Genomic DNA, 27,427 nt, shown 5'->3' with positions numbered 1-27,427 from the left:
TTATTAATAACAACAATAACGATCAGTGCTACTAATAAGGGCGATGCGGGGGGGGGGGGGGGAGGAGGAGGAGGAGGCCGTTGGTGGGGGCGGGGCGGGCCGTTGGGCTCCGGGCTGGCGGGGGGAGGGGAGGGGGCGTGGCCTCGGGGCCGCCGACCAATCAGCGCCGGCGCCGAGCCCCGCGCCCGCCACGCGCCAAAATTCTAAACAAGCCGCCTCACGCCCCTCGCCTCCCTCCGCCGCGCGCGCCGGGACTCGCGGCGGCGGCGGCGCGCGCGCCAAAGAATCCCGGCGGGCCGGGCCGGCCCCCTCGCCTCCGGAGTCCGGGCTCCTCCCCGGGCCGCGCCGCCCCGGCCCCGGCGGGCGCAGGGCGGGCGGCGGGCGGGCCGGCGGCTTCCCCTGCCCCGGCGCGGCGCTCCGGCGGCGGGGCTCCGTGACGTCACGGGGAGGGGAGGGAGGGGGGGGGTCGGCGGAGGGATCCGGGCGGCGGCGCGGCGGCGGCGGGCGGGGAGGCTCGTGGCGCCAGAATTCGGAGGGGCGGCCGGCGGCCGGGCCGGGGCGTCCATCCTCCCCCGTCGTTTTCCCCCCCCCCCCCCCCACATCGATCCCTCATTGATCCGGGCGGCCATGGTGATCCTCCGCAGCGGCGCCGACCCGCCCGGCCGCGACCTGTCGGACCTCATGGACTCCAGCTCCGAGTTCCTGTCGCTGGGCTCCCCCGGGGCCCGCAGAAACCCGCCGCCCGCCCTCGCGCGCGCCCGGGGACGCCTCCTCCGCGCCCCCCGCGCGCCCCCGCCCCCGCCCCCCGCCAGGAGGAGGAGGACGACGACGACGACGACGACGACGACGACCGGCCGCGCCGCGCCACACCAGGTCACCGAGCAGGGAGCGGCCGGGGGGGAGGCCGGAGGGGGGGGCCGGGGAGGGGGGAGGAAGAGCAGGGGGAGGAGGAGAAGGAGGAAGAAGAAGAAGAAGAAGGCGGGCGGGCGGGGGGAGAAAGGGGAGGAGAAGGAGGGGGAGGAAGAAGAAGAAGGGGGAGGAGAAAGGGGAGGAGGAGGAAGAGCAGGAGGAGAAGGGGGGAGGAGGAAGAAGGGGGAGGAGGAGAAAGGGGAGGAAGAGCAGGAGGAGGAAGAAGGGGAGGAGGAAGAGCAGGAGGAGGAAGAAGAGGAAGGGAGGAGGAGGAAGAGCAGGAGGAGGAAGAAGAGGAAGGGAGGAGGAGGAGCAAGAAGGGGAGGAGGAGAAAGGGGAGGAAGAGCAGGAGGAGGAAGAAGAGGAAGAGAGGAGGAAGAAGGGGAGGAGGAAGAGCAGGAGGAGGAAGAAGAGGGAGGAGGAGGAAGAAGAGGAAAGGAGGAGGAAGAAGGGGAGGAAGAGCAGGAGGAGGGAGAGGAGGAGCAAGAAGGGGAGGAGGAGAAAGGGGAGGAAGAGCAGGAGGAGGAAGAGGAGGAGGAAGAAGAGGGAGGAGGAGGAAGAAGGGGAGGAGGAGAAAGGGGAGGAAGAGCAGGAGGAGGAAGAAGGGGAGGAGGAAGAGCAGGAGGAGAAGGGGAGGAGGAGGAGGAGAAAGGGGAGGAAAGGAGGAAGAGCAGGAGGAGCAAGAAGAATCAGTGGAAAGAGCACGGGCTTTGGAGTCAGAGGTCACGGGTCCGAATCGCAGCTCTGCCACTTGTCAGCTGGGTGGCCGTGGGCAAGTCGCTTCACTTCTCTGGGCCTCAGTGACCTCATCTGTCAAATGGGGATGAAGACCGAGAGCCCCACGTGGGACCACCTGATTCCCCTGGGTCTACCCCAGCGCTCAGAACGGGGCCCCGCACAGAGTAAGCGCTTAACGGATACCGACATTATGATTATTACTAAGAAGGGGAGGAGGAAGAAAGGGAGGAGGAGGAAGAAGAGGAGGCAGCTAAGGAGGAAGAAGGAGGGAGGAGGAAGAGCGGGCAGGAAGAGGAAGGGGCCCCGCAGGTGGCGGGAAGGACGGGCTGCCCACAGCCAGGCCGACGGGGACGGACAGGAACAGGGGGACGGGCCGACCGACCCGCCGACAGGAGGATGGGCCGGAGGAGGACGGGGGGACGAGCAGGAGGAAGGACAGACAGACTGATGGACGGGGGGGCCGGCAGACGGACAGGAGGACGGACGGACGGACATCCCGGGGGGGCGGATGGAGGGAGGATGGGCGGCCCAGCCCGCCATCTCGGCCCCTGGGCCGGTGGAGCCGCCACCCCCCCCCCCGGGCTCCCGGGGCCGGGATGCCCCGGGAGCGGGCGGACGGACGGACGGACGGACGGGCCGAAACCTCCCCCCTTCCTCCCCTTCTCGCCCCGCCGAGGAGCCCACGGCACCTGCCTTCGACCCATCCCGCCGGCCGAGGGCCGAGCGGACGCGGGCCCCTCCGCGCGCCGCCGGGCAGAGGACGCCGTAACAGTTGGTAGACGCGTCCCTGGCCCACGGAGCGTTTACGGTCCGGAAGCCCGTCGGTCATTTCTACCGAGCGCCTACTCGGGGGAGGGCCCCGCGCCAAGCGCCGGGGAGAGCGCGGCGGCACCGAGGCGGGGGACGCGGCGGGCGCCCACGGCGGGCCGACGGGCTGGGGGTGGGTCGATAGTCCTTACGGAGCGCTCTCTCGGCGAAGAGCACCGTGCCGAGCGCCCGGGAGAGTCCGGGGTGACCGTCGGTAGATACGTCCCCCGCCCGTGACGAGCTGAGAGCCCCGTACCGAGCGCCGGGGAGAGTCCGGTATAATGGAGTCGGTAGATATTCCGGCCTGCAGGGAGCACGGAGAGAGAGACGGTGAAATACTCTGAGGGGTAGGGGGAGCCGCCGAAGGGAAGGATTTGGCCCAGAGTGTGGGGAGGGTGGAAGGGCCAGCGTCTGAGTGCTTAGGGGGTTACAGAGGCCACAGTGGCGGGGTGGGGGAGGATCAGTCAGGGAAGGCTTTCTGGAGGAGATCCAAGTTTAGGGTGGCTTGGAAAATCGGGAGTCCCTCACGTATGCCGGGGCGGGGAGGGCACCAGCGCGGGTTCCACCGACAGCCGGAGAAACCAGATCGAGGCGCGGCGAGCGAGCTGGCCACAGAGGAGCAGAGCGTGCGGGGCCGGGTTACGGTGGAAGCGGAGAGGACGGGAGGGAGCGGCACGGCGTGGCCTCGCGCGGAGAGCGGAAGGACCTGGGTTCTGATCCCGGCGCTGCCCGCGTGACCTCGGGCTGATCGCTTTACCTCTCTGGGCCTCGGCCAGCTCACCTGGACCGTGGGGATGGGGACCGTGAGCCCCACGCGGGGCACGACCCCCCCCCCCCCGCCCGCCCGACTCGATTAGCTGGTATCCGCCGCGGCGCTTAGCGCCGTGCCCGGCCCGTAGTAAGCTGGGGACAGATATCATGAAAGAAAAGACGGAGTTCCCTTTTGGATCCGTTAAGCCGGAGGGGCCGGCGGGTCGTCCCCGAAGGCGGGAGGAAATGGGATCTTGCGGAGGAGAGAGGTCGGGACTGGAGGGGTAGGTCTGGGAATCATTCATCCGCACGGTTGAAACTCTGGGAGCGAGGGTAAGTGGAGAGCCTTCAGGGATTCCCTCCTTTCCCCCCGACGTTTACGGTCTGGGTGGCGGAGGAGCGGTCGGGAAACCAACCCAAGAAGGAACGGCCGGAGAAGGAGGGGAACCAGAGGAGGACAGGGAGGAGAACCGGAAGAGGACAGGGACGGAGAAGCCAAGAGGAGACTGTGTTTTCGGGAGAAGGGGGTGGATCCTCAGTATCCAAGCCGCCTGAGCGGATTCGGGAAAATTAGGATCGAGGAGCGGGTTAAATCTGGCAAGGAGGAGGCATCGGTGACTTGGGAAAGGACAGTTTCAGTGGAGCGGAGGGGCAGAAACCGGACAGGAGGGAGGTCGAGGAGAGAACCGGAGGAGAGGAAGCAGAGGTAGAGGGAGTAGACCCCTGGCTCCAGAGGCGTCGGGCAGGAATCGGAGGAGGGAGGCGGCGGTGGTAGCCGGAGGGTGCAGTGGCATCGAGGGACGGTTTTTTGAGGTTAGAAGTTAGAGGGATGCGTTTGAAAGCGGAGGGGAAGGAGCTGTTGGAGGCTAGCGGCTACAGATAGGAGTCGGGGAGGGAAGGGCGGATGCGGATGTTTTCGTAAGGTGTGAAGGGATGGGGTTGGAGCAGGAGGAAGAGATGCATTTGGAAAAGAGGCGGGAGATTCCCCCCCCCCCCCCGGGAACGATGGACGGGGGCTAGGGAGTTCAATACCCGACTCCCGTGGGTGGTCGGAAAGTCGATGCGGTTTGGGGCGGCGGGGAACGGTCTGAGGGACTTTCAGCCGGGTGTTTCGCAGACGGAGAGAGCTGTGGTCTGGAGGATTCGGATGGGGAGGGAGTTTCCAGGCAAGGATGCGGAAGCAGGGGTCTCACCGGCAAGGTACTGTTAGGCGAGCTTGGGAGGAGCGAAGGGGGCGAGCTGGGCGGGAGCGGGGAAAGAGAGCCGACGTGCAAGCTGCAGAGAGCCGGTGGAGAGCCGCCATCCCAACGGGAAGGGGTTTCTATTTGACTCGAGGTGGGATTTTGCAGGAGAGAAGGGCTGGAGGGGGAAAGAAGCAGTCAGATTCGGGAAAGGGTGAGACTTGAGTCAATCGATGGTGTTTACTGAGGGCTCACTCTGGGCCGAGCACCGTACTGAGCGCTTGAGAGAGTACGCTACAGAAGAATCGGTAGGCATATTCCCTGCCGCAGAGAGCTGACGGTCTAGAGGGGGAGACACGTTAATATATAAATAAAAATATTATGGGTATATACAGAAGCGCGGTGGGGTTGAGGTGAACATCGAGTGCTTAAAGGGTACAGATCTTAGGGCCCAGGCGGCAGAAGGGACGGGGAAGAGGGGACGCGAGGACTTAATCGGGGAAGGCCCCGTGGAGGAGGTGAGATTTTATAAGAAGGCTTCGAAGGTGGGGGAGAGCGGCGGCCTGGTCGAATGGGGATGGGGGGGCGGGGGGAGTCCCAGGCCGGAGGGAGGACGTGGGCCAGGGGTTGGCGACCAGATAGATGAGATCCAGGACACTGAGTAGCTGGGCATCAGAGGAGCGAAGGGTGCGGGCCGGGTTGTAGTAGCAGATCGGAGAGGAAAGGTAAGGAGAGGGAGGGAACGAGGCGATTGAGAGCTTTAAGAGCCGAGGGTCGGGAGTTTCCCCTCGATACGGAGGTGGATGGACCGCATCCATCCTGGAGGAGTGGGGAAACACGGACCGGACGTCTTTCTACAGAATGATCTGGGCAGCAGAGTAAAGTATGGGTTGAAGTGGAGAAAGACAGGTGGCGGGCAGGTCATCATGGAGGCTGAAAAGTGCCTGGATCTGCCTAATAGTTTGGATGGAGAAGAGAGGGCAGAGTTCAGCGGCGTGGGGAAGGTGGAACCGACGGGATCCGGTGACGGATCGAACGTGGGGGTGGAGCGTGAGAGAAGAGTCGAGGACCGCGCCGAGGCTACGGACTTGTGAAAGAGGGAGGACGGTGGTGGCGTCTGCAGCGATGGGAGAGACGGGGGGCGGGTGGGCAGGGTTTGCGTGGGAACCGAGGAGTTCCGTTTGGGAACAGAACAGTAGTGCCCAAAGTGTTCGGGCCACCCACCGAAAGACCTTGATGACCCAGGCCAGGAAGTGCAGAGTGAGGGATCTCGGTGGGGAGAGCTCGGGCCCAGGATTAGGACCCGTAGTCTGTGCCTCAGGAACGTGATGGGTCGTAGCCCGCTAGCGGTTTATAAAATCGGCGGTCGAGTGTATTTACGAAACGGTTAGAGCTCCTTGTGGGCAAGGATCGTGCCTACTTACTCAGTTGTCCTTTCCTGGGGTGGGCAGGGATTGCCTCTATTGCAGAATTGTACTTTCCAAGCCCGTGGTACCGTGCTCAGCACACGGTGAGCACTCAAGGAATACGACCGAATGAGCGCACGCAGTAAACGCTCAGTAGACACCGGTGAAATCACTTGCGTATTCAGTGTGATGCCCACGGCGCATATGTTTTATACCGGTGTATATATGCACTTTATCTATTGATATATCTGTCTATATTAACGTCTGCCTCCCCCTCTAGACTGTGAACTCGTTGCGGGCAGGAACGTGTCTGTTTAGCTGTTATACCGTCCTCTCCCAAGCGCCTCGGACAGCGCTTTGCACACAGTAAGCGCTCAATAAATCCGATCGAATGGAGAAATGAATAATCGGAACCCTGGCTCACCCGCTAACGTTCCGGCTGGAATTAACAAAGCATAGATAGAGACTTTTTAATAGATCCATCAGTTTTAGTGGGGGGGCTTTGTGTAGGAGAGTTTTTAAAGTTTGACGTTTCTCTTTAAAGGATTGTTCTCCGGGTAAGGAGGTCAAAAACTTCAATACGCACTCTCTGAGATCGCTGAAGAAAAATGGTCAACGCTCTTCAGATTCCAGCTTCGACAAGAATACGGAGTTGTCAAGTGAAAATAACATTAACGGAAGGCACTTTACCAGGTAGTGGAAAAATACCGTGTTTTTGAAATTCTAGATTAGCTATCGGTCCAAAGGGTAATTGGAAAGAGTTTGGGCTCAATAGCGCGTTTCCGTCGTCCCGGCAGAAGAAGCCAGTGTTTCCCAAATATAACCGTTAGCAATACGTACGGTCTTCTGGAGTTTATGTCGAGGTGGAGGAGGGGTGGAGGGCCCTCAGAACAGTTCTAGATTTTTCCTTTATTTGGTAAGAATAATGGTTCCCATTCTCACCGAGCGACCGGCTGCCTCACCCCTCAGACGGTGGACAGCTGCTCCGTCGAAGCGTTGCGATAGTTTCTCCGTCGGTTTTAGGAACACCGTGGTTCATCTCGATAGGGACCCCAGTAGCTGAGAGTTTAAGGCAGAAGGGTTCATTTCTGTTTTAAGGACCGTTCACCTCCTCGTAATGTTCTTCGAAGCCCGTTTTCCATTGCTTCTCAAGATTTTCTTCCGCCGTGTAAGTTTGGGGGTGTCTCTTTTAAATACATTTGGAAGGTTAAAGCGGTTTAGTTTGGCCTGTGGAATGAAGAGAATTTTTACATCTGAGGGTGAAATTTATGCGGTTGTTTTTCAAACCGCTCGAATAACTTTCTGTCTCACGCAGGCAAACTGCCAGGCTACAGGCTGTCAAGAAAAATGAAGATCGCAAAGAAGGTAACATTAAAGACTTTTTAAAGTACGTAGTGTCTACACCCAACTCTTTCTAAATCGGACCACTTGAGTTGGAATATGGGTTGCCTAAAGAGTCGCTGCCGGATCCATAGTCCGACAGTATTTGCCGCTGACCGGTGCGTTAGTGTTAATTCTTTTTTTTTTTTTTTTCCTCAGTGGTCTTTGTTGAGCATTTACTATTTACTTATTGTAATTATTTACTAATTACATTCGATTAGACTGTGAGCCCATCATTGGGCAGGGATTGTCTCTATCTGCTGCCCAATTGTACATTCCAAGCGCTTAGTATAGTGCTCAATAAATACTATTGAATGAATGAACTATTTGCCAGACACCGTGCAGTGGACCGGGGGTGGATACAAGGCCAGCAGGTTGGACACAGCCCAGGTCCCACCTGGGGCTTACAGTTTTGACCCTCATTTTACCGACAAGGTAGCGGAGGCGGAGTAGTTTAGTAGTTTTTCATCGCTGTGGTATTGCGATACTCTAGAAAACATTCTCAAAAAAATACCCAAGGTTATCCATTCAGCTCATCGCGAACATCGCTGATTTTTGTTTTGAGTGAAGGAGTCACTCTAAAATCTCATTTCTGTTGGTTAAGAAGGAAAAGAGTGAATGCCGGGAAGCTTTAGGACCATTCTGGATAACTTTAACTTCAGCATTCCTAGTATTAAAAAGCCACTCCAAATCATTTAATCGTCAGTCTCCAAGGTGGAACAGAGCTTTTTGAAGTATGTAATAGTAAAACCCACTCAATTGTAAATTCAGATGTTCACGGGCATTCAGAGCATCTTCATCATCAGTGATACTGCTTACAGAGCACTTTACTAGGCGCTCGAGAGAGAGCGTTTCACACTATTAGTAGTTCTCCTGCGAGATTTTTGGGTTCTGGGGAACAACGGCTCTCGATTTTGTTCCCACAGACAAAGTCGGAGCTTCAGAGAATCTTCACGAAGAGCATGGCGACGTGGAAGTTCGCCGAAGTTGCAGGATCAGAAGTCGCTACAGTTCGATGAACCAGTCCGTGCTGTTTGACAAACTTATAACAAAGTAAGTACAGTCCGTGAGAATGCTGAAGCAAGCTCATAGTCGTACCCACGGGGCGGTAAATGTTTCCAATCAGAAAACGGCAAGTTAGGAAATCTGGATTCTCTCTACCCTACGTGCTGCGATAGTTGGAGATCTCAGATTTCCTGCTTGAAGAAGGGGTGAACGTGACTGCTCAAAATCCAATCGGTTTTCCGTTTTGCTTCTTGTTAGACCGTGCGTGTTCCTCTGGGTTTGGTGTAGTCAACAATTCCAGCTCAAAGAATAACAACCTACGCATTTTGAAATGCAGTTGGATCTGTGGTTCAGAAGTTCCTGTTGTTTGGAAGGGAGATGGGTGGTGTGCTCTTTGGTCTTAACATGCGCAGTGCTACAAAAGTTACTTGAAAGCGTGGCTTCGTCAAGACTTTTTCGGGCAATTTGTTGCGGCTCCCTCGTACTGTACTAACCTGACACTTCTCCGTTTTCATACGTTCCAATTTTGCGTCTGTTAAATTTCCCCCCCCCGGTGGTTTGTCGGCCTCTTTTCATCTCAAGTTGTTTTCTGATAAAGCACCGCAGAAGCCGTTCTTCAAAAAATGGATGACATGAAGAAGATGCGCAGACGCCGAATGATAGACTTGGAAGATTTAGGAGTGTTCAATGATGCGGAAGAAGTAAATATACATTAACTTTCATTCACGGTGCAAAATTAAGTCTTCCAACTTAGCTTTCTTTCAACCAGTCTGTCAGACGTCCTCGGCGCCGGCCCCGTCGCTCAAGGCGCTCAAGTCGGACGTCACCTTTTCCCAAAGGGAGGGTGGGGAGGTGTGGCTGTTCTATCGTAAAGGACGTTAATCACGAAAAGGTTAACCGTTATGGCCAACTCTAGCCCTTTTTCAGTAAGACTGAGTACCCTCATATGTCAAGGTAGATTTAGGATGCTTTTTACTTTGGTTTTGTGGGGTCTGAGACCGTTCTGTTTTCAACTTCCTAATAGTCTCCGTTAAATCGCTTTTAGGAGAATCTAGATATGTACTCTAGGGGAAAACAGAAAAGCGTTCAAAGAACGGATGAAGAGACCACTGATAATCAAGAGGGCAGTGAAGGTTAGTGTTGCCGTTGGGTTGCTTCTGTCAGGTCGTGATCCGTTTGAGTACTCTCTGGTTTAGTTGCAAGTGGCTCCGTACGGCAGCCAGGCCGCTTTTGACGGGCAGTTCCGTAGGTCGAGACAGACCCAAGCAAGTGAACCGAGCCCAGCAGTAAGAAGCCCGTGTCCCATCTGTATCCACCCCAGGGCTTAGAACAGTGCTTGACCCATAGTAAGTGCTTAACCGAGACCGTAAAAGAAACAAAACACGTTGGGCTTAGCTGTATAGCACTGGCTGACGCCAGTGACCGAGACCCAGCGCCCACTCACGTTAACACGTTCCTGGAACCACACGTCTCCAGTCGCTCCCGATCGCTTCCTATTCACCGACTGTTCATCTCAACACTGAGAAGATAGGGAATTTTCAGTAAAATGCCATTTTCTTCCAGTCTGCCTTTGCAGAACGCGTCGTGGGCAACGCTGGATGGGGGCAGTTGTACACACGGACACCCCCATCTACCCAGGGATTTGTACTGTTCAGAACCACCCGCCCCCGTCCCCTTCATTTGAGGTGGAGATAGGAGAGTATCTATTCTATTCATTTGCTAACCCGGGTTATTTAACAGTTGAGGCGGTAGAAGGGTTGGTGGATTTCTGGGGTTTTTTTTTTTGCTTTTTGGGGGGGAGCACAGGTGTTGGGGATTTTTGGCGTTCAATTGTAGAGAAGTTCTTCCCAATATTAATTGCTAAGCTGAAGGCTTTTCTACAACTTTTGTTTTTGCTTCGTCTTTGCTTTGCTTTTTAACACCGACAGCCCAGTCGTGTTGTAGCTTGAGCGTACTTTCTTGACACTAAAACAGAGTATTCCACAATTCCAGAATCTTCTGAAGAAGGTGAAGATCAGGAAGATGAGGATGAAGATGGAGGAGATAATCAGAAACGTTATGACCTCCGCCAGAGAAAAGCCACTGTACTTTACCAGGCACCATTGGCAAGTGAGCATCCTGCGCCCGTGTGGGGACAATGGAAAAGGGGTTTTTTAAGAAGCGTTTATCTTCTTGTTGTTGACGTGAAAACGTCAGCTTGGGGAGAGGCTTATTTTACATTTCTTTTTATGCAGTTTTTCAGGGCTCGCCGCCCTTTGGCTTCTCTCTCGTCAAACCACTGAAGCTGCTCTAAAGCAGCAAAATTTGACGGCGTGAGATCAGTATTAGATCTCTGCGGTCAGCTTTTAAAAGGTGTGGTTCTGGTGGGGCTTATTTCGAAGAACTATGTGTATTCATTTCTTAGCGATTTTTTTGAGGCTGTTTCTGAGTGAGCTTGTAATTATAGTTCCTTTTAACTGCTCTTAGTAGTCACGCACGTTTTAATTATTTTATATTTCCTTTTAACTGCTCTAAGTAGTCACGCCTTACGTCCTGGTAAGCATGAATCCCTGTAGATACATTTTTGTATCATTTCTCTTCAGCCGTTCATAAGCAAGGAAGGTCATTTTAGGATCTCCTAAATAAGCACTTGTGCATTTGAATGCGAAATGCTGAAGTTCAACGTACCTGTTGTAACAATTTTTTTTTAATATATATATGTAGAGCCCCAGCACCAGAGGAAACGCAACATGTTTTATCGGGTCCCAGCCTCTCCTCAGAGACAACGATACCGGTTTGGTTCCGCAGGACCAAGAAGCCCCTACTGTAAAAGGATGAACCGGTTAGTTGTTGGCGGCTAATTGGCCTCCCGGCTATCGGGAGCCTATTCCGTGTAGTGGGCAGTTCGTAGGGTTCTCCCTTCCAATCGATGACGACGGGCTTATGGTCCGACGAAGCGAGAGTCCGAGTCAGCGAGTGTTCCTTTGCCGGCGCTCTGCCATTTAAAGAGAGCTCCGCTGAGGCGCTGGACAGGAAGAGGGGAAGTGTGCCCTTAGAACGGGAGCTTGACGTCGTCTGGGCAGTAGTGCCGATGATCCGCACTGCCCTCCGTCCCGGCCCCCTCTCCTCGGCGGTGAGTGCCGCGAGACGGCTGGTAGGGAGAATTCGGGTGTGCCGTGTGGTCCTGGAACAGAAAATCCCAGGCCTCCACAGGAGCGATCAGCCCTTGGCCCTGACTCATCTTGCAGGTCGTCACGGGGTGTGATATTTAGAGTGACTTCAGTGAGGACAGGGATGAAGGATTGAGGGGTTCCCACTTTCTTTGGAAAGCGGAGGCCGAAAGCCAAAGCGGTACGCGGGAAGACAAAAAAAGAACAACAGGAAAAGAATACGGTCGTCCTCGGCGTAACTGGAAGAGAGCGGGAGTTGCAGAGCCGGGCATCCGGGGATGGGAATTGCCGTCGCCCTGAATGCCAGAGAGGGGCGAGGGGGTTAGATCGAGTCCTCTAGGAAACGAGTTAACTCTGTGGCGTGTCTTGATTCCGGTCCTGATGAATCGATCATTTTATTGAACCCTCATGGTTCTTCTCCAGCGTGACAATACAATAACCATTTTGCAGACGAAGGCATGCCATCCACAACAGCGATTCGACGTCTTCCTCCTCCTCGGACGACGAGCAACAGTTTGAGAGGCGAAGGAAAAGGAGCCGCAATATAGCCATAAGCAGGTAAATGTTAAACAGCCGCTTAGGACTGGCGACGGTGCAGGTCCGTGTTCTTATCACCGAAAAAATTCGCTGAATGAGTGTTTAATCGGAGAACAGGAGCAGTTTCGGTGTGTTGGTAGTTGGTTCGCCCAAAACACGTGTATCTTCGGGGGCGGTTTATACTTTTAATTGCAGCGTGACTTCCCCTCTCCAAAATCTTGACCTCAACTTTTCTTCTGCCTGTAGTGCGTTCCGTCCTTGATTTTAGGCAAGGAAGGGACTTTGGTGACCAGTGCCCTGTTTCTAAAAACAATGAGATGCATTTGCCATCTTTTTAGCCCAATTAGTCACTACTCCATATCGTTGGTCTCTGCGTAGTCTTTTAAAAAAAGATCCCTTGTTCCAGATTTTCTGTTTTCTTAACTTTAGTTTAATTTTTAACTATTTTCAATAGATGCCTGCCACTGAATTTTCGGAAAGATGACTTAAAAGGAATTCATAAAGACCGGATGAAGATTGGCGCAAGTTTAGCTGATGTTGATCCGATGCAAATTGATTCTTCAGTGAGCGCTAACATCTCTTTGGTTCAAAGGGTGGTCTAGAGGATGGTTTTGTTTCTGTGGAAGGCTAAAGGGAGAAGTTATTTCAAAAGCAGATACTTGTGAGCAGAAACCGTCATTAGTTTCAAAGCGCTCTAAATCCAAAGCGATTTGGTCTTTTTAGGTCACGGGTTCTAATGCCCAAAGTCGAATCATCTAGGAAATGTTATATTCGGTCTGATTTCTTTTTTCTGTGTGGTGTTGGTTTTTTTTTTTTTTTTTTAATTCCGAATTTCAAATCTTCACCCCCGTAATCAGGTACGATTTGATAGCGTCGGGGGCCTCTCTAACCATATTTCAGCACTCAAGGAGATGGTGGTTTTTCCGTTGCTTTATCCAGAAGTCTTCGAAAGATTTAAAATTCAGCCTCCAAGGTAATCTAGCTCTCGCTTGCGTCCGTGCCCGAAGGCAGTCGTACGTACCGTTATCTGTTGTCGAAATGGCTGGTGTTACTTAAGAGTGGGGAGCTACACCTTAGCTGTAACTTCCCTGTCGAAGGTGGCCGCCAAAACGATTTAGCCTGTCACCTGTGAAAACTGAGGTATCGGACCACAGGATGCGTGAATGTTTCCCGCGATTTCTTTCTCCAAAAACAGACTCTGAAGAGCTTGATTCAGTAGTTCCCTTTCAAAATTTGATGTGTTACGTCTCTCGTTCTTAACGTGCAGCTAAAATATTCAATGCTGTCTTTCAGGGGTTGCTTGTTCTACGGCCCTCCGGGTACTGGGAAAACCCTTGTCGCCAGGGCCCTAGCCAACGAGTGCAGTCGGGGTGATAAAAGAGTAGCCTTCTTCATGAGAAAAGGCGCCGATTGTCTGAGTAAATGGGTAGGAGAGTCTGAGCGTCAACTGCGCTTGTTATTTGATCAGGTAAGAAAAGTAGATGGTGTGCTCGTGTCCACTCGTGGCCCTCCTTAGAAGTATTCAGATGAGATGAGGGCTGATTATGCCTGTAAATCGTAAGCCGGAAAATCACTCTAAACCTTGCGGTCCCGTCAAACACTGAACAGTCTCGTATCGACGTATTCCATCAATGTGCCACTTGGCAGAAGCTCTTTTCCTGAGGAGGATGGGCTGGATTGAAGTCAATTCATTTTATTGATGGACTGAAGTTAGATTTTTTTCACCATCCTTTTTTTCTGAGGGACCGTGGTCGTTAGTCACTTCCATTATCACAGTTTGATACGTAAGGTTGCAAGTTTTCTTTCTCTCCTCTCCCTTAACTCTCCGTCCCAAAAAGCTCTTCAGTTTCATTTAGGGTTGGGCAACTAACTTGGGGGGGGTAATTAAGTGAAGACAGGATCTATTTCAAAGATGTATTTGAGAGTGTCAAATTCGATATTCAATCTCGTCTCTCAGGCTTATCAGATGCGCCCTTCCATCATCTTCTTCGATGAGATTGACGGCCTGGCTCCCGTTCGATCAAGCCGGCAAGATCAAATTCACAGGTACGGCTTCGTGTGAAAGAATCTCGACAGTAAGAGATGACAATTGTGGATGACTTTCCGCAGCTCTGGGTTTCGCATGAAGCCGGGAGCTGGACTGTGACCTCTTGGGAAACGGAGCCATGTGTAACGCTCTTTTTAAATATCCCCCTTAAATAGGGGCGTGGGAGGGCACCAGTTAAGACTGGGATGGATTCAATTATAAGTGGCTTCTTGTAACTGCAAAGCTTACGTTTGTTCCGAACTTGCCGACCGAAGCTTGTTTCTTCTTCAGTTCCATCGTGTCTACGTTATTGGCCCTTATGGACGGATTGGACAGTCGGGGAGAAATCGTGGTCATCGGGGCTACCAATCGGCTGGATTCTATCGATCCTGCTCTGCGAAGACCCGGCCGCTTTGACAGAGAATTCCTTTTCAATCTGCCAGATAAAGATGTAAGGACTGTGAATGGAATAGATTTTTATACTAAGACGTCAGTGATGTTCACCAAGGCTTGGCACAGTGGAGGCTGGGAGACTTGGGTCATGAACTTGGCCCAATAGAGGACTGTTTCTGAATATTGTTGCCCTTTAGTAATCAGGAGTGAGGACCAGAGACTGTTTCTTGTAAGTTATGAGAAAAAAAATGCTCCAATTGAGGGTTGCTCAATGAAAAATGTAAATGTCTGTTCTGGCTGCCTTTTCTTCCCTCAGTTGCTTTTTAGGTTATTTTTTTTAACAATATCTGTTAAGCACTTACTATGCGCCAGGCCCTACATTAAGGGCTGGGATAGATAGAAGCGAATTAGGTTGGGCGCCGTCCGTGTCCCACATGGGGCAGACGGTCTTAATCCCCATTTTACAGATGAGGAAACTGAGGCACAGAGAAGTTGTGACTTGCCCCTGGTCTCACAGCAGACAAAGGGCAGAGCCGGGATCGGAACCCACGTCCTTCTGACTGTCAGGCCCGTCTCTATCCACCGCTTCTCTGTTCTGTATAGTTGTACGGTGTAATCAATAGATCGGTTCTTTGGCTTTGTTTGAGCAGTCTGCTGGAGGATGACCTTTTTGATAATACGCAGAAATCCTTGGACTTGAGGTCTTAATTTGGATTATCTAGCAGCATTTTTTGGTTTCTAAAAAGAGGAACGCTTTGTTTGTAGGCTCGAAAAGAAATTCTGAAGATTCACACGCGAGATTGGAATCCTAAACCACTGGACCTCTTCCTTGACGAACTGGCAGAAAAATGTGTTGGTAAACATTTTTAGAAACCAATTTTTAAAGAAACGTTATGATGAATCACACCGAAATGGCCGATTTTTGATGAGTTCTGATATCCAGCCCATACATTTCAATAACTTTTTTCTTCCCCTCGATTATATAACCTGTTTTCTCACAGGAATGAAAGATTATATCCATGTTTTTAGCCACCGTTATTCATCTTTGCACATCTGTAATCAGGGTGACCCGGGTGCAGTCTGTACACATTATTTAACAACTGAGAGGTTGGGAAAACTATCGCGAACATCAGCAAACATCGGAAAACCCATAATCTAGGCGATACCCAGAATTCGGTAGCCAAGTGTCAAAATGACCACATCCGGGGAAATCTTAGGTAGCCTCCGTAAGCCTCTTTAGTTTTGATATCAAAGTAAGAATGGGTTAGTAATTCAGAGGGATTTATGAGTTGTTCGAACGGACCGGAGGAAAACGAGAGGGGGCGAACCTAGATTTTGGTCGGCTTCAGTTAATGATTTGATGCGGTTGAGTTAGGGCAGGTTAGATTTGCCTAGCTGGAGCAGAGAGCGCTGATCAATACATTGATGGTGCTTATGGAGTGCTTACTTTGTGTAAGACACCGTATCAAGAGCTTGAGGGACTACATTATGGTTGATAGATATGATCCCCGCCCCCAGGGAGCTTACAGTCTAGCCGATGGCTTAGGAGGGACCAATTTTAAGGAGTTAGTTGGTGGCAGGGTATCGGAGGCCCTTAACTTGCTACTAAGAGTTTGCCTTTAATCCTTTGGCTAACAAGGAGGGATTCGACGAGGGCTCTGGTGCGATCAAAACAGAGAAGACTTGGTGATCATCTGGCTAGAGCCAGAGAGGGAAGAGGGTGAAAGTGGGGACTTGGCCAGTCCATAGTATTTGTTGAGTGCTTTCTGGGGGTAAAAGCACTGTGCCAAGTGGTTGGGAAACCGCAGTACGATAAGGTGGTAGGCACCATCCCCTGAAAAAGGAAGAGGTTTCGTGTGTCCTTGAGTTTAAAAAAAAAAAAAAAAAAAAGCCTGGGCAAGGACCGTGAGGGTGGAGAGGAAGAGACAGATCCAAGAGTAAGTGCTGAATCACTAAGTTAGCGGGGGCTGGGAGAGGAGGAGGCAGAGGGCGTTGAAGGGCAACATAAATCCCATTCATCACGGTTTTTTTTTTTTTATCTTCCCTTACCTCTTTCCCAAAGTTTGGGTCGATTGCTTCCTGTGAGGCTTCCTGTGATCACCTTAATGCAGATCATCTCTAGGTTGGTGGAGAACTAATTTTCCCGCTCACGTACTTACTCGTTCTGCTCCTAGGATACTGCGGTGCAGATATCAAGTCCATCTGCGCTGAGGCCGCCCTGTGTGCCCTACGTAGGCGTTATCCTCAGATATACACAAGCAGTGAAAAGCTGCAGTTGGATCTCTCTTCCATCAGCATCACGGCGAAGGATTTTCTGGTCGCCATGCAGAAGATCGTTCCCGCCTCCCAGAGAGCCGTGACTTCACCTGGACAGGCCCTCTCCGCCATCGTGAAACCTCTCCTTGGAAGTACAGTTAACGAGATCTTAGGGGCTCTACGAAGAGTTTTCCCCCATGCAGAGCTTGGGATAAAGAGAAGACAGGAATCAGGTATGCAATTGCCCCGGTTTTGACGTGGGAAAATAGAGTTGCCCGTGAAAACATCCTGCCGGTGAAGCGCCGGAGTGAAACTAGAGGTCGTCAGGAGGTGAGAATGTGGGGAAATAATTTCAGAAGAAAAGGAAAAGTGGGAAAACGACCCAGGCAGAGCATGAGTCTTCTACTCACCTTTTAATTATCTGCTTGATACTTCCCAGGAGAGTGACTAACGTCATGTGTGTGCTTTGGGATATTTTGTTTTAATTTTTAGATTTCTTGGGTCCTCTCTTGGAAAGCGACTTAGCCTACAGCGATGAAGAAACTCTACCAGTATGTGAAAATGGACTCTCTCAAAAAGCCTTGAATCGGCATAGAGAACAACTTAATTTCCTGAATTTTAATAGGTAAGTTTTCTCTGTCCTTTTTTTTCTTTTTAAGTTAGTTCTCTGAACTGAAAAGATATGATTAAAATTACCAAGATAAAAATGCGCCAGTTCATAAATGAAAGCTAATGGATTTTAAATGAAAACATTTTGATTTACGACTCTTCTCTGATGTCGGTCTGCAGAGCCGTCAAACGACTCCACGTAGGGAATGTTCTTTAGCTTTATTTTCTGCGAGACATTTTAGAACTGTCGTTCGGCTAAGTCCTACTACCCTGGTCAAAACGGCAAGCGCTCTTGCTGAATTTCCACGCAGATTGTCTTCAAACTACTTTTACTTTCCAAAATGGCAGATTTATCTGTAGTTGAGTGAAAATCCGCCGTCAACAGTTTATCTTCGTATTTCCCAAACCCTTTCTGCTTGTTAAGACCCGAGGTGTAGGTACAGTCAGTTCAGACGTTATTCCCGGCGATAGGAAGAGTGGGTATGTTATCCCCATTTCGCAATGAAGGAAACAAACCCCAGGTCACGAAGCTGGCTAGAGGTAGAGCTGGAATTAAGAGCCTAAATCTCCTAATTCCCCGGGGCTTCCTTCTAGTCAACACTGCCACATGCAGAATAATATCGTTATGGCCATCGCCGTGGAGTTGTTTTGTTTTCAGTGGTGTAGAAGACTTCAATATCGACATTAAGGGGGAAGGATTTTAGGAAACAGATGATCCAAGCTTCCGTTCTCTTCTTAGGAATGCTAGGCACCAACCTACATCTTTCCGACCGAGGATCTTGATAGTGGGAGAGCCGGGATTTGGGCAGGGGTCTCACCTAGCACCGGCTGTAATTCACGCTCTGGAAAAATTTACAGTATATACCCTGGACCTTCCTGTTCTCTTTGGAGTAAACGCCACATCCCCCGAGGAAACATGCGCACAGGTAGTTCACGGAAAAGACCGGAATGACGGGCTGACTGTTAACGTAACTCCCTGTAGGTAAAATTGGGATTTCCACGTCCTGTTTTAGTTGTAGTGAACAATTGTTTTCCCATTATCTGCCCTGCTTAACTTCAAACTTTTGTTGAAAAAAGTAAGCAGATTAAATTGGGTATTTTACTTTGGTCATCATTGTAGGGTGTAATTTGTTTTGTTTTGTTTCCGCTGACCGGGACTCTTTTCAATCCAGGGAATTCTGTTTCTCTGTTCTGTTATTCGGTTCCCAGTCATCTGTTAAGTCAAAATTTCTTGTAATGGGATATCGACCCAGCTGGTATAGTAGTGATAGTCTCGTTTTTACAGCGTCTACTTCCGTGGTCTTCTGTGGGTCTTAAAATCCACCTGAGAGACGGCCACCACTCCAAACAGGAAGGCTGATTATTATTAACGATGGAGGTGATTTTAATAACTGTGGTATTTGTTACTTCGGGCCAAGCACTATACTAAACGCTGGGTAAATATAAGACCATCAGGACCCACGTGGGGCCCGCAGTCTAAGTAGGAAGGAGAGCAGGTATTAAATTCCCATTTCTCAGATGAGGGAAGTGACTTGCCCAAGATCACACAGCCAGCAAGGGGCAGAACCGAGATTAGACCCCAGGTCATCCGACTCCCGGGCCCGTGCTCCTTCCGCTAGGCCACGGTGCTTCTCCGACATGAATCTCGACATTCAGTCCCATCTGACGGACTCGATGCTCTTCTCCCCGTTAGGTGATTCGTGAAGCGAAGAGGACAGCACCCAGTATTGTGTATGTGCCACATATTCACTTGTGGTGGGAGACCGTCACACTCACCCTCAAAGCTACCTTTACCACGTTGCTGCAAAACATTCCATCTTTTGCTCCAGTTTTGCTGCTGGCAACTTCCGACGAAAGCTACCGTAATCTTCCGGGAGAGGTATGCTTCCCAGTGTTTCTAAACCGACCTTTCGAGAAAAGAGATCTGGAGTTAGTTTGTGGGATTCAGGACCTGCGAGTTTAAGGAACAGAATTCACCAGAAAGGATGTCGTCATTAAGGAGACCGGCCTCCTGCTCCCGCGCTCCCCTCTGCCTCTCCACCCCGCAGTGTGGTAGATCACCACCCTTTCCCTACCCTCAGAGGCCTGCTGAGATCCCATCTCTTCCGGAAGGCCTATCCCTAAGATCACGCTCACGCGCCGCAAAACGTTCGCAAGCCTCGTCTCCTCTTCTGCTGTCAGAAACGTCTCTTTCTGGGTTTCAGGTTCAGGACTTATTCGTTAAAGATTACGGAGAGGTGTACGACGTCCGGTTGCCCGGTAAAGAAGAAAGAACCACGTTTTTTGAGGATCTGATTCTAAATCAAGCCGCTAAGCCTCCGGCATCAAGGAAGAGAGCAGGTTAGCTGTTTGGGGAAATGTGAATGATTTTCCAGTCCCCTCGCCCAAATAGTCTGGTCTGTTTTTCAATCTGCCATCTGGACGTCTTCATTCTGCTAAATCAGTCGGGTGTCGGACTCCTAATGCTCTTCCTCGAGCTGTTATTCACTGTTATCCAAGTTTGCACCCTGGGGCTTCAGAGTCCTGTTTTACTATGAAGATTCTTTCTCTGCTTCTCCACTTCTCCTCTCGTTCACTCACAGTGCTGCTCTGATGGAGTAAGGGACAAAAGCTGAAATGCAAATTGCGCCCATCGCGACCTGCAGAGTTCCTCTGTTTCGTTACACGTTAGAGGATGCTTTTGGATAATTGGAATAAACGCCACAGGGACTAAAGCATCTTGTTGACATAGATGACTAGGGGGATGAGGAATTGAATTTACAGCCTAGAAAACGGAGGTGTTTGATTTTGAACAGAGACTTCTGTGTATTTAACACAACGGCTCCCTCGTCCACGCCGAACCCGCGAAGTGTGTTTGCAAACGTTTGCCTCACGTCCCTCGCTTTGGGCTGGGGACCTGTCCGCCAGCTCTGTTGTATCGTGCCCTCCCAAGCGCTTAGCACAGTACACGCTTCAGAAAATCCTTTGATTGATTTCTAAACGCGGCTTCTAAAATGTTCTGATCTGGCAAAGTTATGCAGGCATTGGAAGTTCTACCCGTGGCCCCACTTCCTGAGCCAAGGCAACTGACAGCAGAGGAAGTGAAACGGCTCGAGGAACAAGAAGAAGACACGTTTCGGGAACTTCGGATTTTTTTAAGGAACGTCACCCACAGGCTCGCTGTCGACAAACGCTTCCGAGTGTTCACCAAGCCCGTTGACCCCGATGAGGTATTAGATCGCCATTTGGGTCTAAATCTTTGATGAGTCCTCTGAGCGCCCACCCCTTTGCAGATGAGATATCCACCCTTGCACGACAGGCACTTTCTTTAGGTAGAATTTCTGAGATCGGGTAGGAAGGGGACTTCCAGGTTCGTCAGTGGGTTTTTAGGTGGTTTTTTCGTCGCCATCTCGAACCGACTAAAGGAACGAGAGTTCTGGCACACCTTCATGGTCTGATAGTGATTCCTGGAGTAAATGGCTAGAATTTCTCTACTTCCTGCCCCTCGCTGGCAGAGGAGCCCTTTCTCCTCTATAAAATTGGCAGGCAGCGATCACCGTACCCTTGTGCGTGTGTGTGTGTATTCAGAATATGTATAACTGTACACGTCTCTATATGTACATACGCAGGTACACGTCTAGACGGTTTACAGAATTTCCGGCTACGTGAAAATAATTAGCCACGTTCCTCTTTTGTTGAAGAGACTTTTCAATGAGAAGTTACCTTTCAACACTCGGTACCGTTTCAGGGTAACACAGATGGATATTAACTAGCTGGCCCGCGGGAAAGCTGCCTGAGAGCGGTTGCCCGATTTCTGTTTCGTGTCCTTTAAATCACAGGTTCCTGACTACGTTACTGTCATCAAGGAGCCGATGGATCTTTCGTCCGTGATCAGTAAAATCGATCTTCACAAATATTTGACCGCCAAGGACTACCTGCGAGATATCGACCTGATCTGCAGCAACGCTTTGGAGTACAATCCAGACAGAGATCCCGGGGGTGAGTATAACGCCTTCCCGTTTCTACATCGAGCGCGCGGAGATCACTGGTGAGCAAAATCAGGGACTTCGGAAGGCTACCTGCGGGGTCTACGGGGGATTCAGAGGCAGGTAGTGATCCCCGCGGGGGGACGGGGATCTATTTCCACGAGGGGCTCGGTGGCCCCGACTCAGCTGCCGGGTCTAATTTTGGCCCATCTCAGAGCCACAGCGAGGTTTGAGTTCAAAGCGGGGAAGAAGCGTGACCTAGTGGATCTTAGAGCAGAGGTCAGGAGGACCCAAGTTCTAAGCCTGGCTCTGCCACCGGTCTGCTCTGTGACCCTCGGGCAAGTCACTTCACTTCTCTAAGGCCTCGGTCACCTCATCGGTAAAATGGGGATTAAGACCGTGAGCCCCGCTGGGACAGGGACTGGGTCCAACTCGATCAGCTCATACCTACTCCAGCGCTTAGAACGGGGCCTGGCTCCATAGTAAGCGATTAACAAATACCACCCAAAAAAGGGGCAGCAACTTACGCGTTCACCGTCCCCCGAGACAACACGCGCAGTACAGTGGCAGAGGAGGTGGGACCGAGCAGGTGGTGGTTCCCTACCCTCTTAAAGGTCACGGACTTTAAATTTCAGTCAGTCAGCGGACGCTTACCTGGTGCGGAGCACTGTACTACGTGCTTGGGAGAGTACAGTGTAACGGAGTTGGTAGATCTGTTCCTTGCCCACAAGGAGCTCCGTCTAGGGGGACCAAAACTGAAAACACCCCTATTCTCTATTTGTACAGAATAGTCTATAATGGAACCGTAGTTGAAAACCGATACCTAATTTCCTTATTTACCCGGGGCGGCGACCTTTACGCTTTCCGTCCTGAAAGTCGTAACAAACTAGAAGAAGAATGAAAAATGAATGGTAGGAGAATATTTTGAAACGCTAGCGTTCCGGCAGTACTTGTGAGAACTCAGAACTTGGGTGTTCAATTTTTAATGTTTTCATTTATTTATTCTCATGCTCTTCGGCCACGGTGTTCCCCTAAGGATTATCCCTTTAAAAACCGAAATGGAATCACTCGAGCTTCCAGGGGCCAATTACAACCAGAATATCTGGTTTGATCTTTGTTCTTTAGATCGCCTCATCAGACACAGGGCTTGTACTCTAAGGGACACGGCCTATGCGATAATTAAAGAAGAACTGGATGAAGACTTTGAAGTGCTTTGTGAAGAAATTCAGGAGTCTCGCAAGAAAAGAGGTATGACATTTCTTGGCGTACCCTACCCCCCGAACGTATTCATGAGGGGTTTTGAAACCAATCACCGGAGCGATCTGGAGAAAGTGGAAATCTTTAAGCTGCTTTGTTATCTTTTGAAGGCTGCAGCTCTTCCAAGTACGCACCCTCCTACTATTATGTGATGCCAAGAGGAAACCCCACGTCGGAGGGGAAGCGATCAGACACCGAGCCAAGCGACAAACTGAAAATGCCCAACGCACCTTTGGCCTGCAGCACTCCTTCCATTCACACAGGTGGGTGAGCCACGAGAAGCAGCGTGGCTCAGTGGAAAGAGCACGGGCTTGGGAGTCAGAGGTCATGAGTTCGAATCCCAGCTCTGCCACCTGTCAGCTGTGTGACTGTGGGCAAGTCACTTCACTTCTCTTTGCCTCAGTTACCTCATCTGGAAAATGGGGATGAAGACTGTGAGCCCCACGTGGGACATCCTGATTCCCTTGTGTCTACCCCAGCGCTTAGAACCGTGCTCGGCACATAGTAAGCGCTTAACAAATACCAACATTATTATTATTATTATTATTATCTTTGGGTGAGAGGCGAGGAGCGGGGACGACAGGTTCTTTCGGGGCCGTTGGGCCGTTTTTAACTTTTGGTCTGTGAAGTCGTTCTACACTAATGAAACAGCAGACGGAATTAATATATAAAATGCCAGCGCGCTTGAGGAGAACTAATATAATACGGCGGTAGTCGTACTACCCTTTGAAGTGTATATAGACTCTAGCAGGCAGAAGTCCTAGATGAACTCTCTCAGAAAAATCCCCATCTCCCTAGAAGGGAATAATGGGGGAAATGTGCCGTGTTTCTAAATTTGCAATAGCAGATCTACACGTTTGCAGTCCAAGATCATAATCTGAAAATTCTAGGGGTAATAGCCATTTTCTCCATCTGCGAATCTACTTGCGGCCTCAGATAGGAAGGTGAGAATTTGCACCCTAGAAAAAATGCTTACGTTTTCAAAAGTGTCGAAAGTCCATTTGAGTTGTGGGTTTTTTTGTTTTTGTTTTTTTTTTTAAAAAAAAAACAACAACTTCTGTAGCCCAAGCAAAGAGGAAAATTCGCAGAAAGAGTAAGTGGTACTTTGGTACCATAACCAAACGGAGGAAAACTTCCCAGGCCAAAGATGACAGCAGAAATACAGAGGATGACAAAATGGAGAGCGACGGTGCTGATCAGGAAAACCCTAACACAAGTATGGATCCCACGGAAACCGAAGCCACCGGGGATTCTTCAGTCGAAGAAGGTGGAAAGCAGCAAAATAGCGCCGAAAATAAAAAGGATGAAGAAAACATAAACGTTAAGGCTGCCTGCCACAAGACTTCGATTGGTCCCGACAAGGAAAATGCGGAGTTGAGAAGAGAGAACCTGGCCTGTAATGGAGACTGTGTCAGTTCTCAGACAGAAAATTCTGAAGAGAGTGAGGCAAAAGGTAAAGTGGATTTCCCCACTGGTGAATTTCAGTGAGCCGCCTTTTCCCGTGGTGGTTCCAGGTTACGAGACCCAGTGCCAGAACGCCCCACCTTTTTCTGTTTGAAGCCTAGCCAGCACCTGAGACGTGGTCTTGGAGCTTTGCTCTTCCCAGAATCGATCGATCGATGGCCGGTATTTACTGAGCAATTACCGTGTGCGGAGCACTGTGCTAGGCGGTTTGGGAGGACGCAATACAGTTGATAGACACGGTCCCAGGACTTGAAAAGTTTACCTTCACGGGGGGGCAGACGAAGGAGAAAGTAAAGTTTCTCCCAAACTATTCCTCCCATGGTCGGCCTCTGATCTCTCCACACCGCCTCTCACTTGACTGAGGCCGCTTTGCTGAAATCCTCTCTGTCAGCAGCCCCAGATCCTCAGGGCACACAGAACGGGCACCTCGGGGAGAGAAATCCTTTCATTTTTTTCTCCTCTCTAGCGTGAGATGGCATCGAAGATGATGGCATGTGATTCCAATCAATTTGAAGATGGGCCCTTGAGTTGCAGAATGCGCATTTTCGTACTGCTTTTCTGAGTAGAATTTTGGGCTGCAGGTTAAGCTGGGTTTTTTTGTTTTAACCTATTTTACCTTAGGGAACCTCTGGGTTCTTACTGATGTCAGACTTGAGTTCTGTACTGCAGCAGTGTTCTAAATGTACGCGTGCCTATTTGAATGACATTCAACAGTTTTACGGGGAAAGGTGCTGCTGTGGAGCTGGCTCTTTAGCGGTGAATGTCATAGTCACCAGTTCAGATAGACGTATCTTCGTCCTTCGCACCTTTCTCTTGTACCTAGATTAGATTTACTTAGTCTCTTACTCTGTGGCTGGGGTTTTATGCTCAGTACGTTTCGCTCTCCAAGATTTAACTTTGATCTGAGGCCTGAAGTATTTGAAAGAAAAGCTGATTTCAATTTAAAATGAGCCGACGCGTTTCATCTTAAGCGTGGAGAGATACTAGTAACCGTCCTCGAATAATTCGCGTCGGGGGGAGTCGACCTCAAGTGGTTTGCTTCCTCTTAGCCCTGATCTTTCCTCTCTTTAATGGCGCTATAACATTTCAAACGTTCTCCCTTTTCCTAGAAACGTGCGTTCTTCGGATGACTCGTGCCCGCCGTTCCCAAGTTGAGCAGCAGCAGCTCATAGATATTAAGAAGGCCATGGTGCTTCTCTCTGAGCCCACCCCGCAACTGATCGTAGACCACGAGCGGCTGAAAGTGCGTAGAGAGATGGCGTCTCCGTTGCAGTTTACCTGCCCCTTCTTGCCCCTCTTCTACCCCCGTGTCCCCGACTCTCAGTCCATTAGGGAGTTCAGCTGGGTGGTGGGAAGAGTGATCATTTAAGAGATGCCATCACTAAAATGCTCAGGGATGAGAGGAGCAGGTCACGTCGCTTCTCCGTGCCTCACTCTCCTCATCTGTAAAACGGGGATGAAATGCCTATCTTCGCTCTGCCTGAGACTGTGAGCCCCAGGTGGGGCAGGGACCGGTGTCTGATCTGGTTATCTCGTATCTACCCCGGCACTCAGTACCGTGCTTGGCACCTAGTAAGTGCTTAACAAATGCTATTATTATTAGTACTATTGTTAGGAGTAGGAATTTAGGGTGAAATTAAAGCCGAGTGGCAAACTATAGGATACAGCTGTGATCCAAAAGTAATATACAGTCCGTTTGGGTCTTTTTCACTCTTAGATCCCTGCTTCGTTCAGTCGTATTTCTAGTTGTGGTTTTCATCTCCTTCCTTAAGAACATCCCTCCGGGACCCCCCCACTCTAAAAGCAATTTTCAAATAGTGCCCAAAATGTCATCCTACCTGCAGAAGCCTGGGTGACGTTTTGTCTGTGGGACCTTCTTCCTGTGCTCACCCCGAGGGTGCATGCCCACCCAGCTCTCAAGGACTCCTGGAACACAACTGGAATGGGGGTTGGGAGTTGGCAGGAGGAGAGAGAGGCCTAGAGGAAACTCAGGAGAAGGTCAGGGGTCATCGAGCCGTGAAGAGGGCCCTTAACAAGCCTGGGCTAGGATCACCCTGACTTAATACCATAGAGTGCTCGTTATTAGCCCTCAGGGGCCAGTTTTGGTTTCGTTGTTATTTAGCCTGAGAATTTTGGTGCCAACATGTAGATTCTAGAAGGTTTGCCCATTTTAAAATGCATTTAATAATTCCGTCTCCTTTCCTTTCAGTTTCTGTTGAAAAATGTCGTTGAGAAAAGTAAAGGCTACAATGTGTTTCAGCTGGAAAAATTGTATGCGATAATCAGCCAGTGCATTTATCAACACCGCAAAGACTATGACAAGACACAGCTAATTCAGGTAGTTCATCTAAGATTACTGTGCACTGTGCCTAATGCAGCATTGACATTCTTTCACATAAATGCCTAGTAAGAGGGCTCAAAATTGCGGCCAAATGATGGCTTTCTTAAAATAGAATGAAATCAAGGTCGACAGTGTTCAAAAGCTGCTTTCTTTTTTATATTCTTTTCTTAACTTTGATCATTTAATTTGGTGTTCCTGGGTGGAGTCAGGAGCCATTTGGGGCCCTTTTTGGAATTCATCAGAGAGGCCAGCAGCTGAACTTGTTTTTAATTTTCCTTTGGAGAAATTTCAGGCCCCGGGTGAAAAACATTGGTAGAAAGTGACTGCCTCGGCTTATCCTTTAACCCCTTAGAAGTGTTAGTTCACGGGCTTTGTACAGTCACCGACCGTAGAATAACACTATGGGCTCGGTGTGTTGGGATCCAGTGGGAGGAGACGGGGCAATATTGGGGCCAAATCCATCCATCCTGCCACCAGGAAGTTTCACTCATTCTGAGGCTGTAAGCGACTTGGCATCTGGCAGTATCTGCCCCAGTTACTAGGGTGCTAAGCAGGGCCAAGGAACCAGTTCTTGGTGGTAGCCAGTAACCCTTCTCGTAAGCCACCACCCCAGTCGGGCCACAAGCACAACTCGGGATGTCAGTTCCATTCCCATATCTCACTCTGGTGCTCGACTACACGTCGCTTCACCTTCCTCAAAGCACGGGCTAGAGTAGGGTCTTCAGGACTTTAGTTTTTCTTTTTGGCATCTAATGTTGTTACAGGGAATGGGTGATTGAATATCGGGAGATAATATATCATTGGATGGAGATGGACACCTCTTATATGTGCATATATAGAAAATAACCCATTAAATATATCTATATATACATGTATCTAGATATAATTTATCCTTAGGGTTATTAGAAACAAAGCCACAGCCTCAAGGCGTCATTCTTACACACTGAAACGCGGCGATGCCTCTATGTTCTTTTTTCTGTCCTTTGGTATTGAAATTTATTTCTCTTTTTGTTTCTCCCACTAGAATATGGAACAAGAAGTCAAAACCTTTCATTGTTCAAAATTATGAGATTCTGAGAAAATGGAGCAGTCTTTTAAGTTCTGCATTTTTTTTACAATTTGTTAATTTTTGCCAGATCTGTATAACTAGTCAAGATCATTTTCCCATATATTTAAAAATGTAATTAAAATATGTTAAGAAAATAAAGTTTTTAAAATTTTTGGTCTTTGTGTATTTGGGAGAGAAGTTAAGGG

General features: G+C 50.4%; 1 protein-coding gene across 1 annotated transcript; it reads left to right on the top strand.

Annotated features, from left to right (window-relative positions):
- Window positions 1-627: 627 nt before the first annotated feature.
- On the top strand, window positions 628-27,395 carry ATAD2 (ATPase family AAA domain containing 2). The gene is made up of 28 exons (XM_039911884.1): window positions 628-873; window positions 6,336-6,484; window positions 7,107-7,156; window positions 8,098-8,224; window positions 8,775-8,877; window positions 9,222-9,309; window positions 10,169-10,285; window positions 10,880-10,997; window positions 11,776-11,883; window positions 12,317-12,425; window positions 12,720-12,835; window positions 13,156-13,330; window positions 13,820-13,908; window positions 14,180-14,339; window positions 15,047-15,137; window positions 16,456-16,770; window positions 17,030-17,162; window positions 17,886-18,072; window positions 18,840-19,025; window positions 19,351-19,486; window positions 20,159-20,355; window positions 20,965-21,124; window positions 22,237-22,359; window positions 22,479-22,631; window positions 23,432-23,821; window positions 24,942-25,075; window positions 26,042-26,170; window positions 27,198-27,395. The coding sequence occupies exons 1-28, from the start codon at window positions 628-630 to the stop codon at window positions 27,240-27,242; spliced, it is 4,134 nt and encodes a 1,377-aa protein (XP_039767818.1). The 3' UTR covers window positions 27,243-27,395.
- The last annotated feature ends 32 nt before the right edge of the window (window positions 27,396-27,427 follow it).

The sequence above is a fragment of the Ornithorhynchus anatinus genome, chromosome 4 (assembly GCF_004115215.2).
Source record: "Ornithorhynchus anatinus isolate Pmale09 chromosome 4, mOrnAna1.pri.v4, whole genome shotgun sequence".
Lineage (NCBI taxonomy): Eukaryota > Metazoa > Chordata > Mammalia > Monotremata > Ornithorhynchidae > Ornithorhynchus > Ornithorhynchus anatinus.
The sequence above is the reverse complement of the archived record's forward strand: the minus strand, read 5'-3'. Positions and strand labels throughout refer to the sequence as shown.

Excerpts from the sequence above, each read along its gene's own strand:
- ATAD2 (XM_039911884.1), top strand. The coding sequence starts at position 628 with ATGGTGATCCTCCGCAGCGGCGCCGACCCGCCCGGCCGCGACCTGTCG. Across the intron at positions 6,485-7,106 it reads AACGGAAGGCACTTTACCAG|GCAAACTGCCAGGCTACAGG; the intron begins GTAGTGGAAAAA and ends TGTCTCACGCAG. Across the intron at positions 8,225-8,774 it reads TTTGACAAACTTATAACAAA|CACCGCAGAAGCCGTTCTTC; the intron begins GTAAGTACAGTC and ends TTTCTGATAAAG.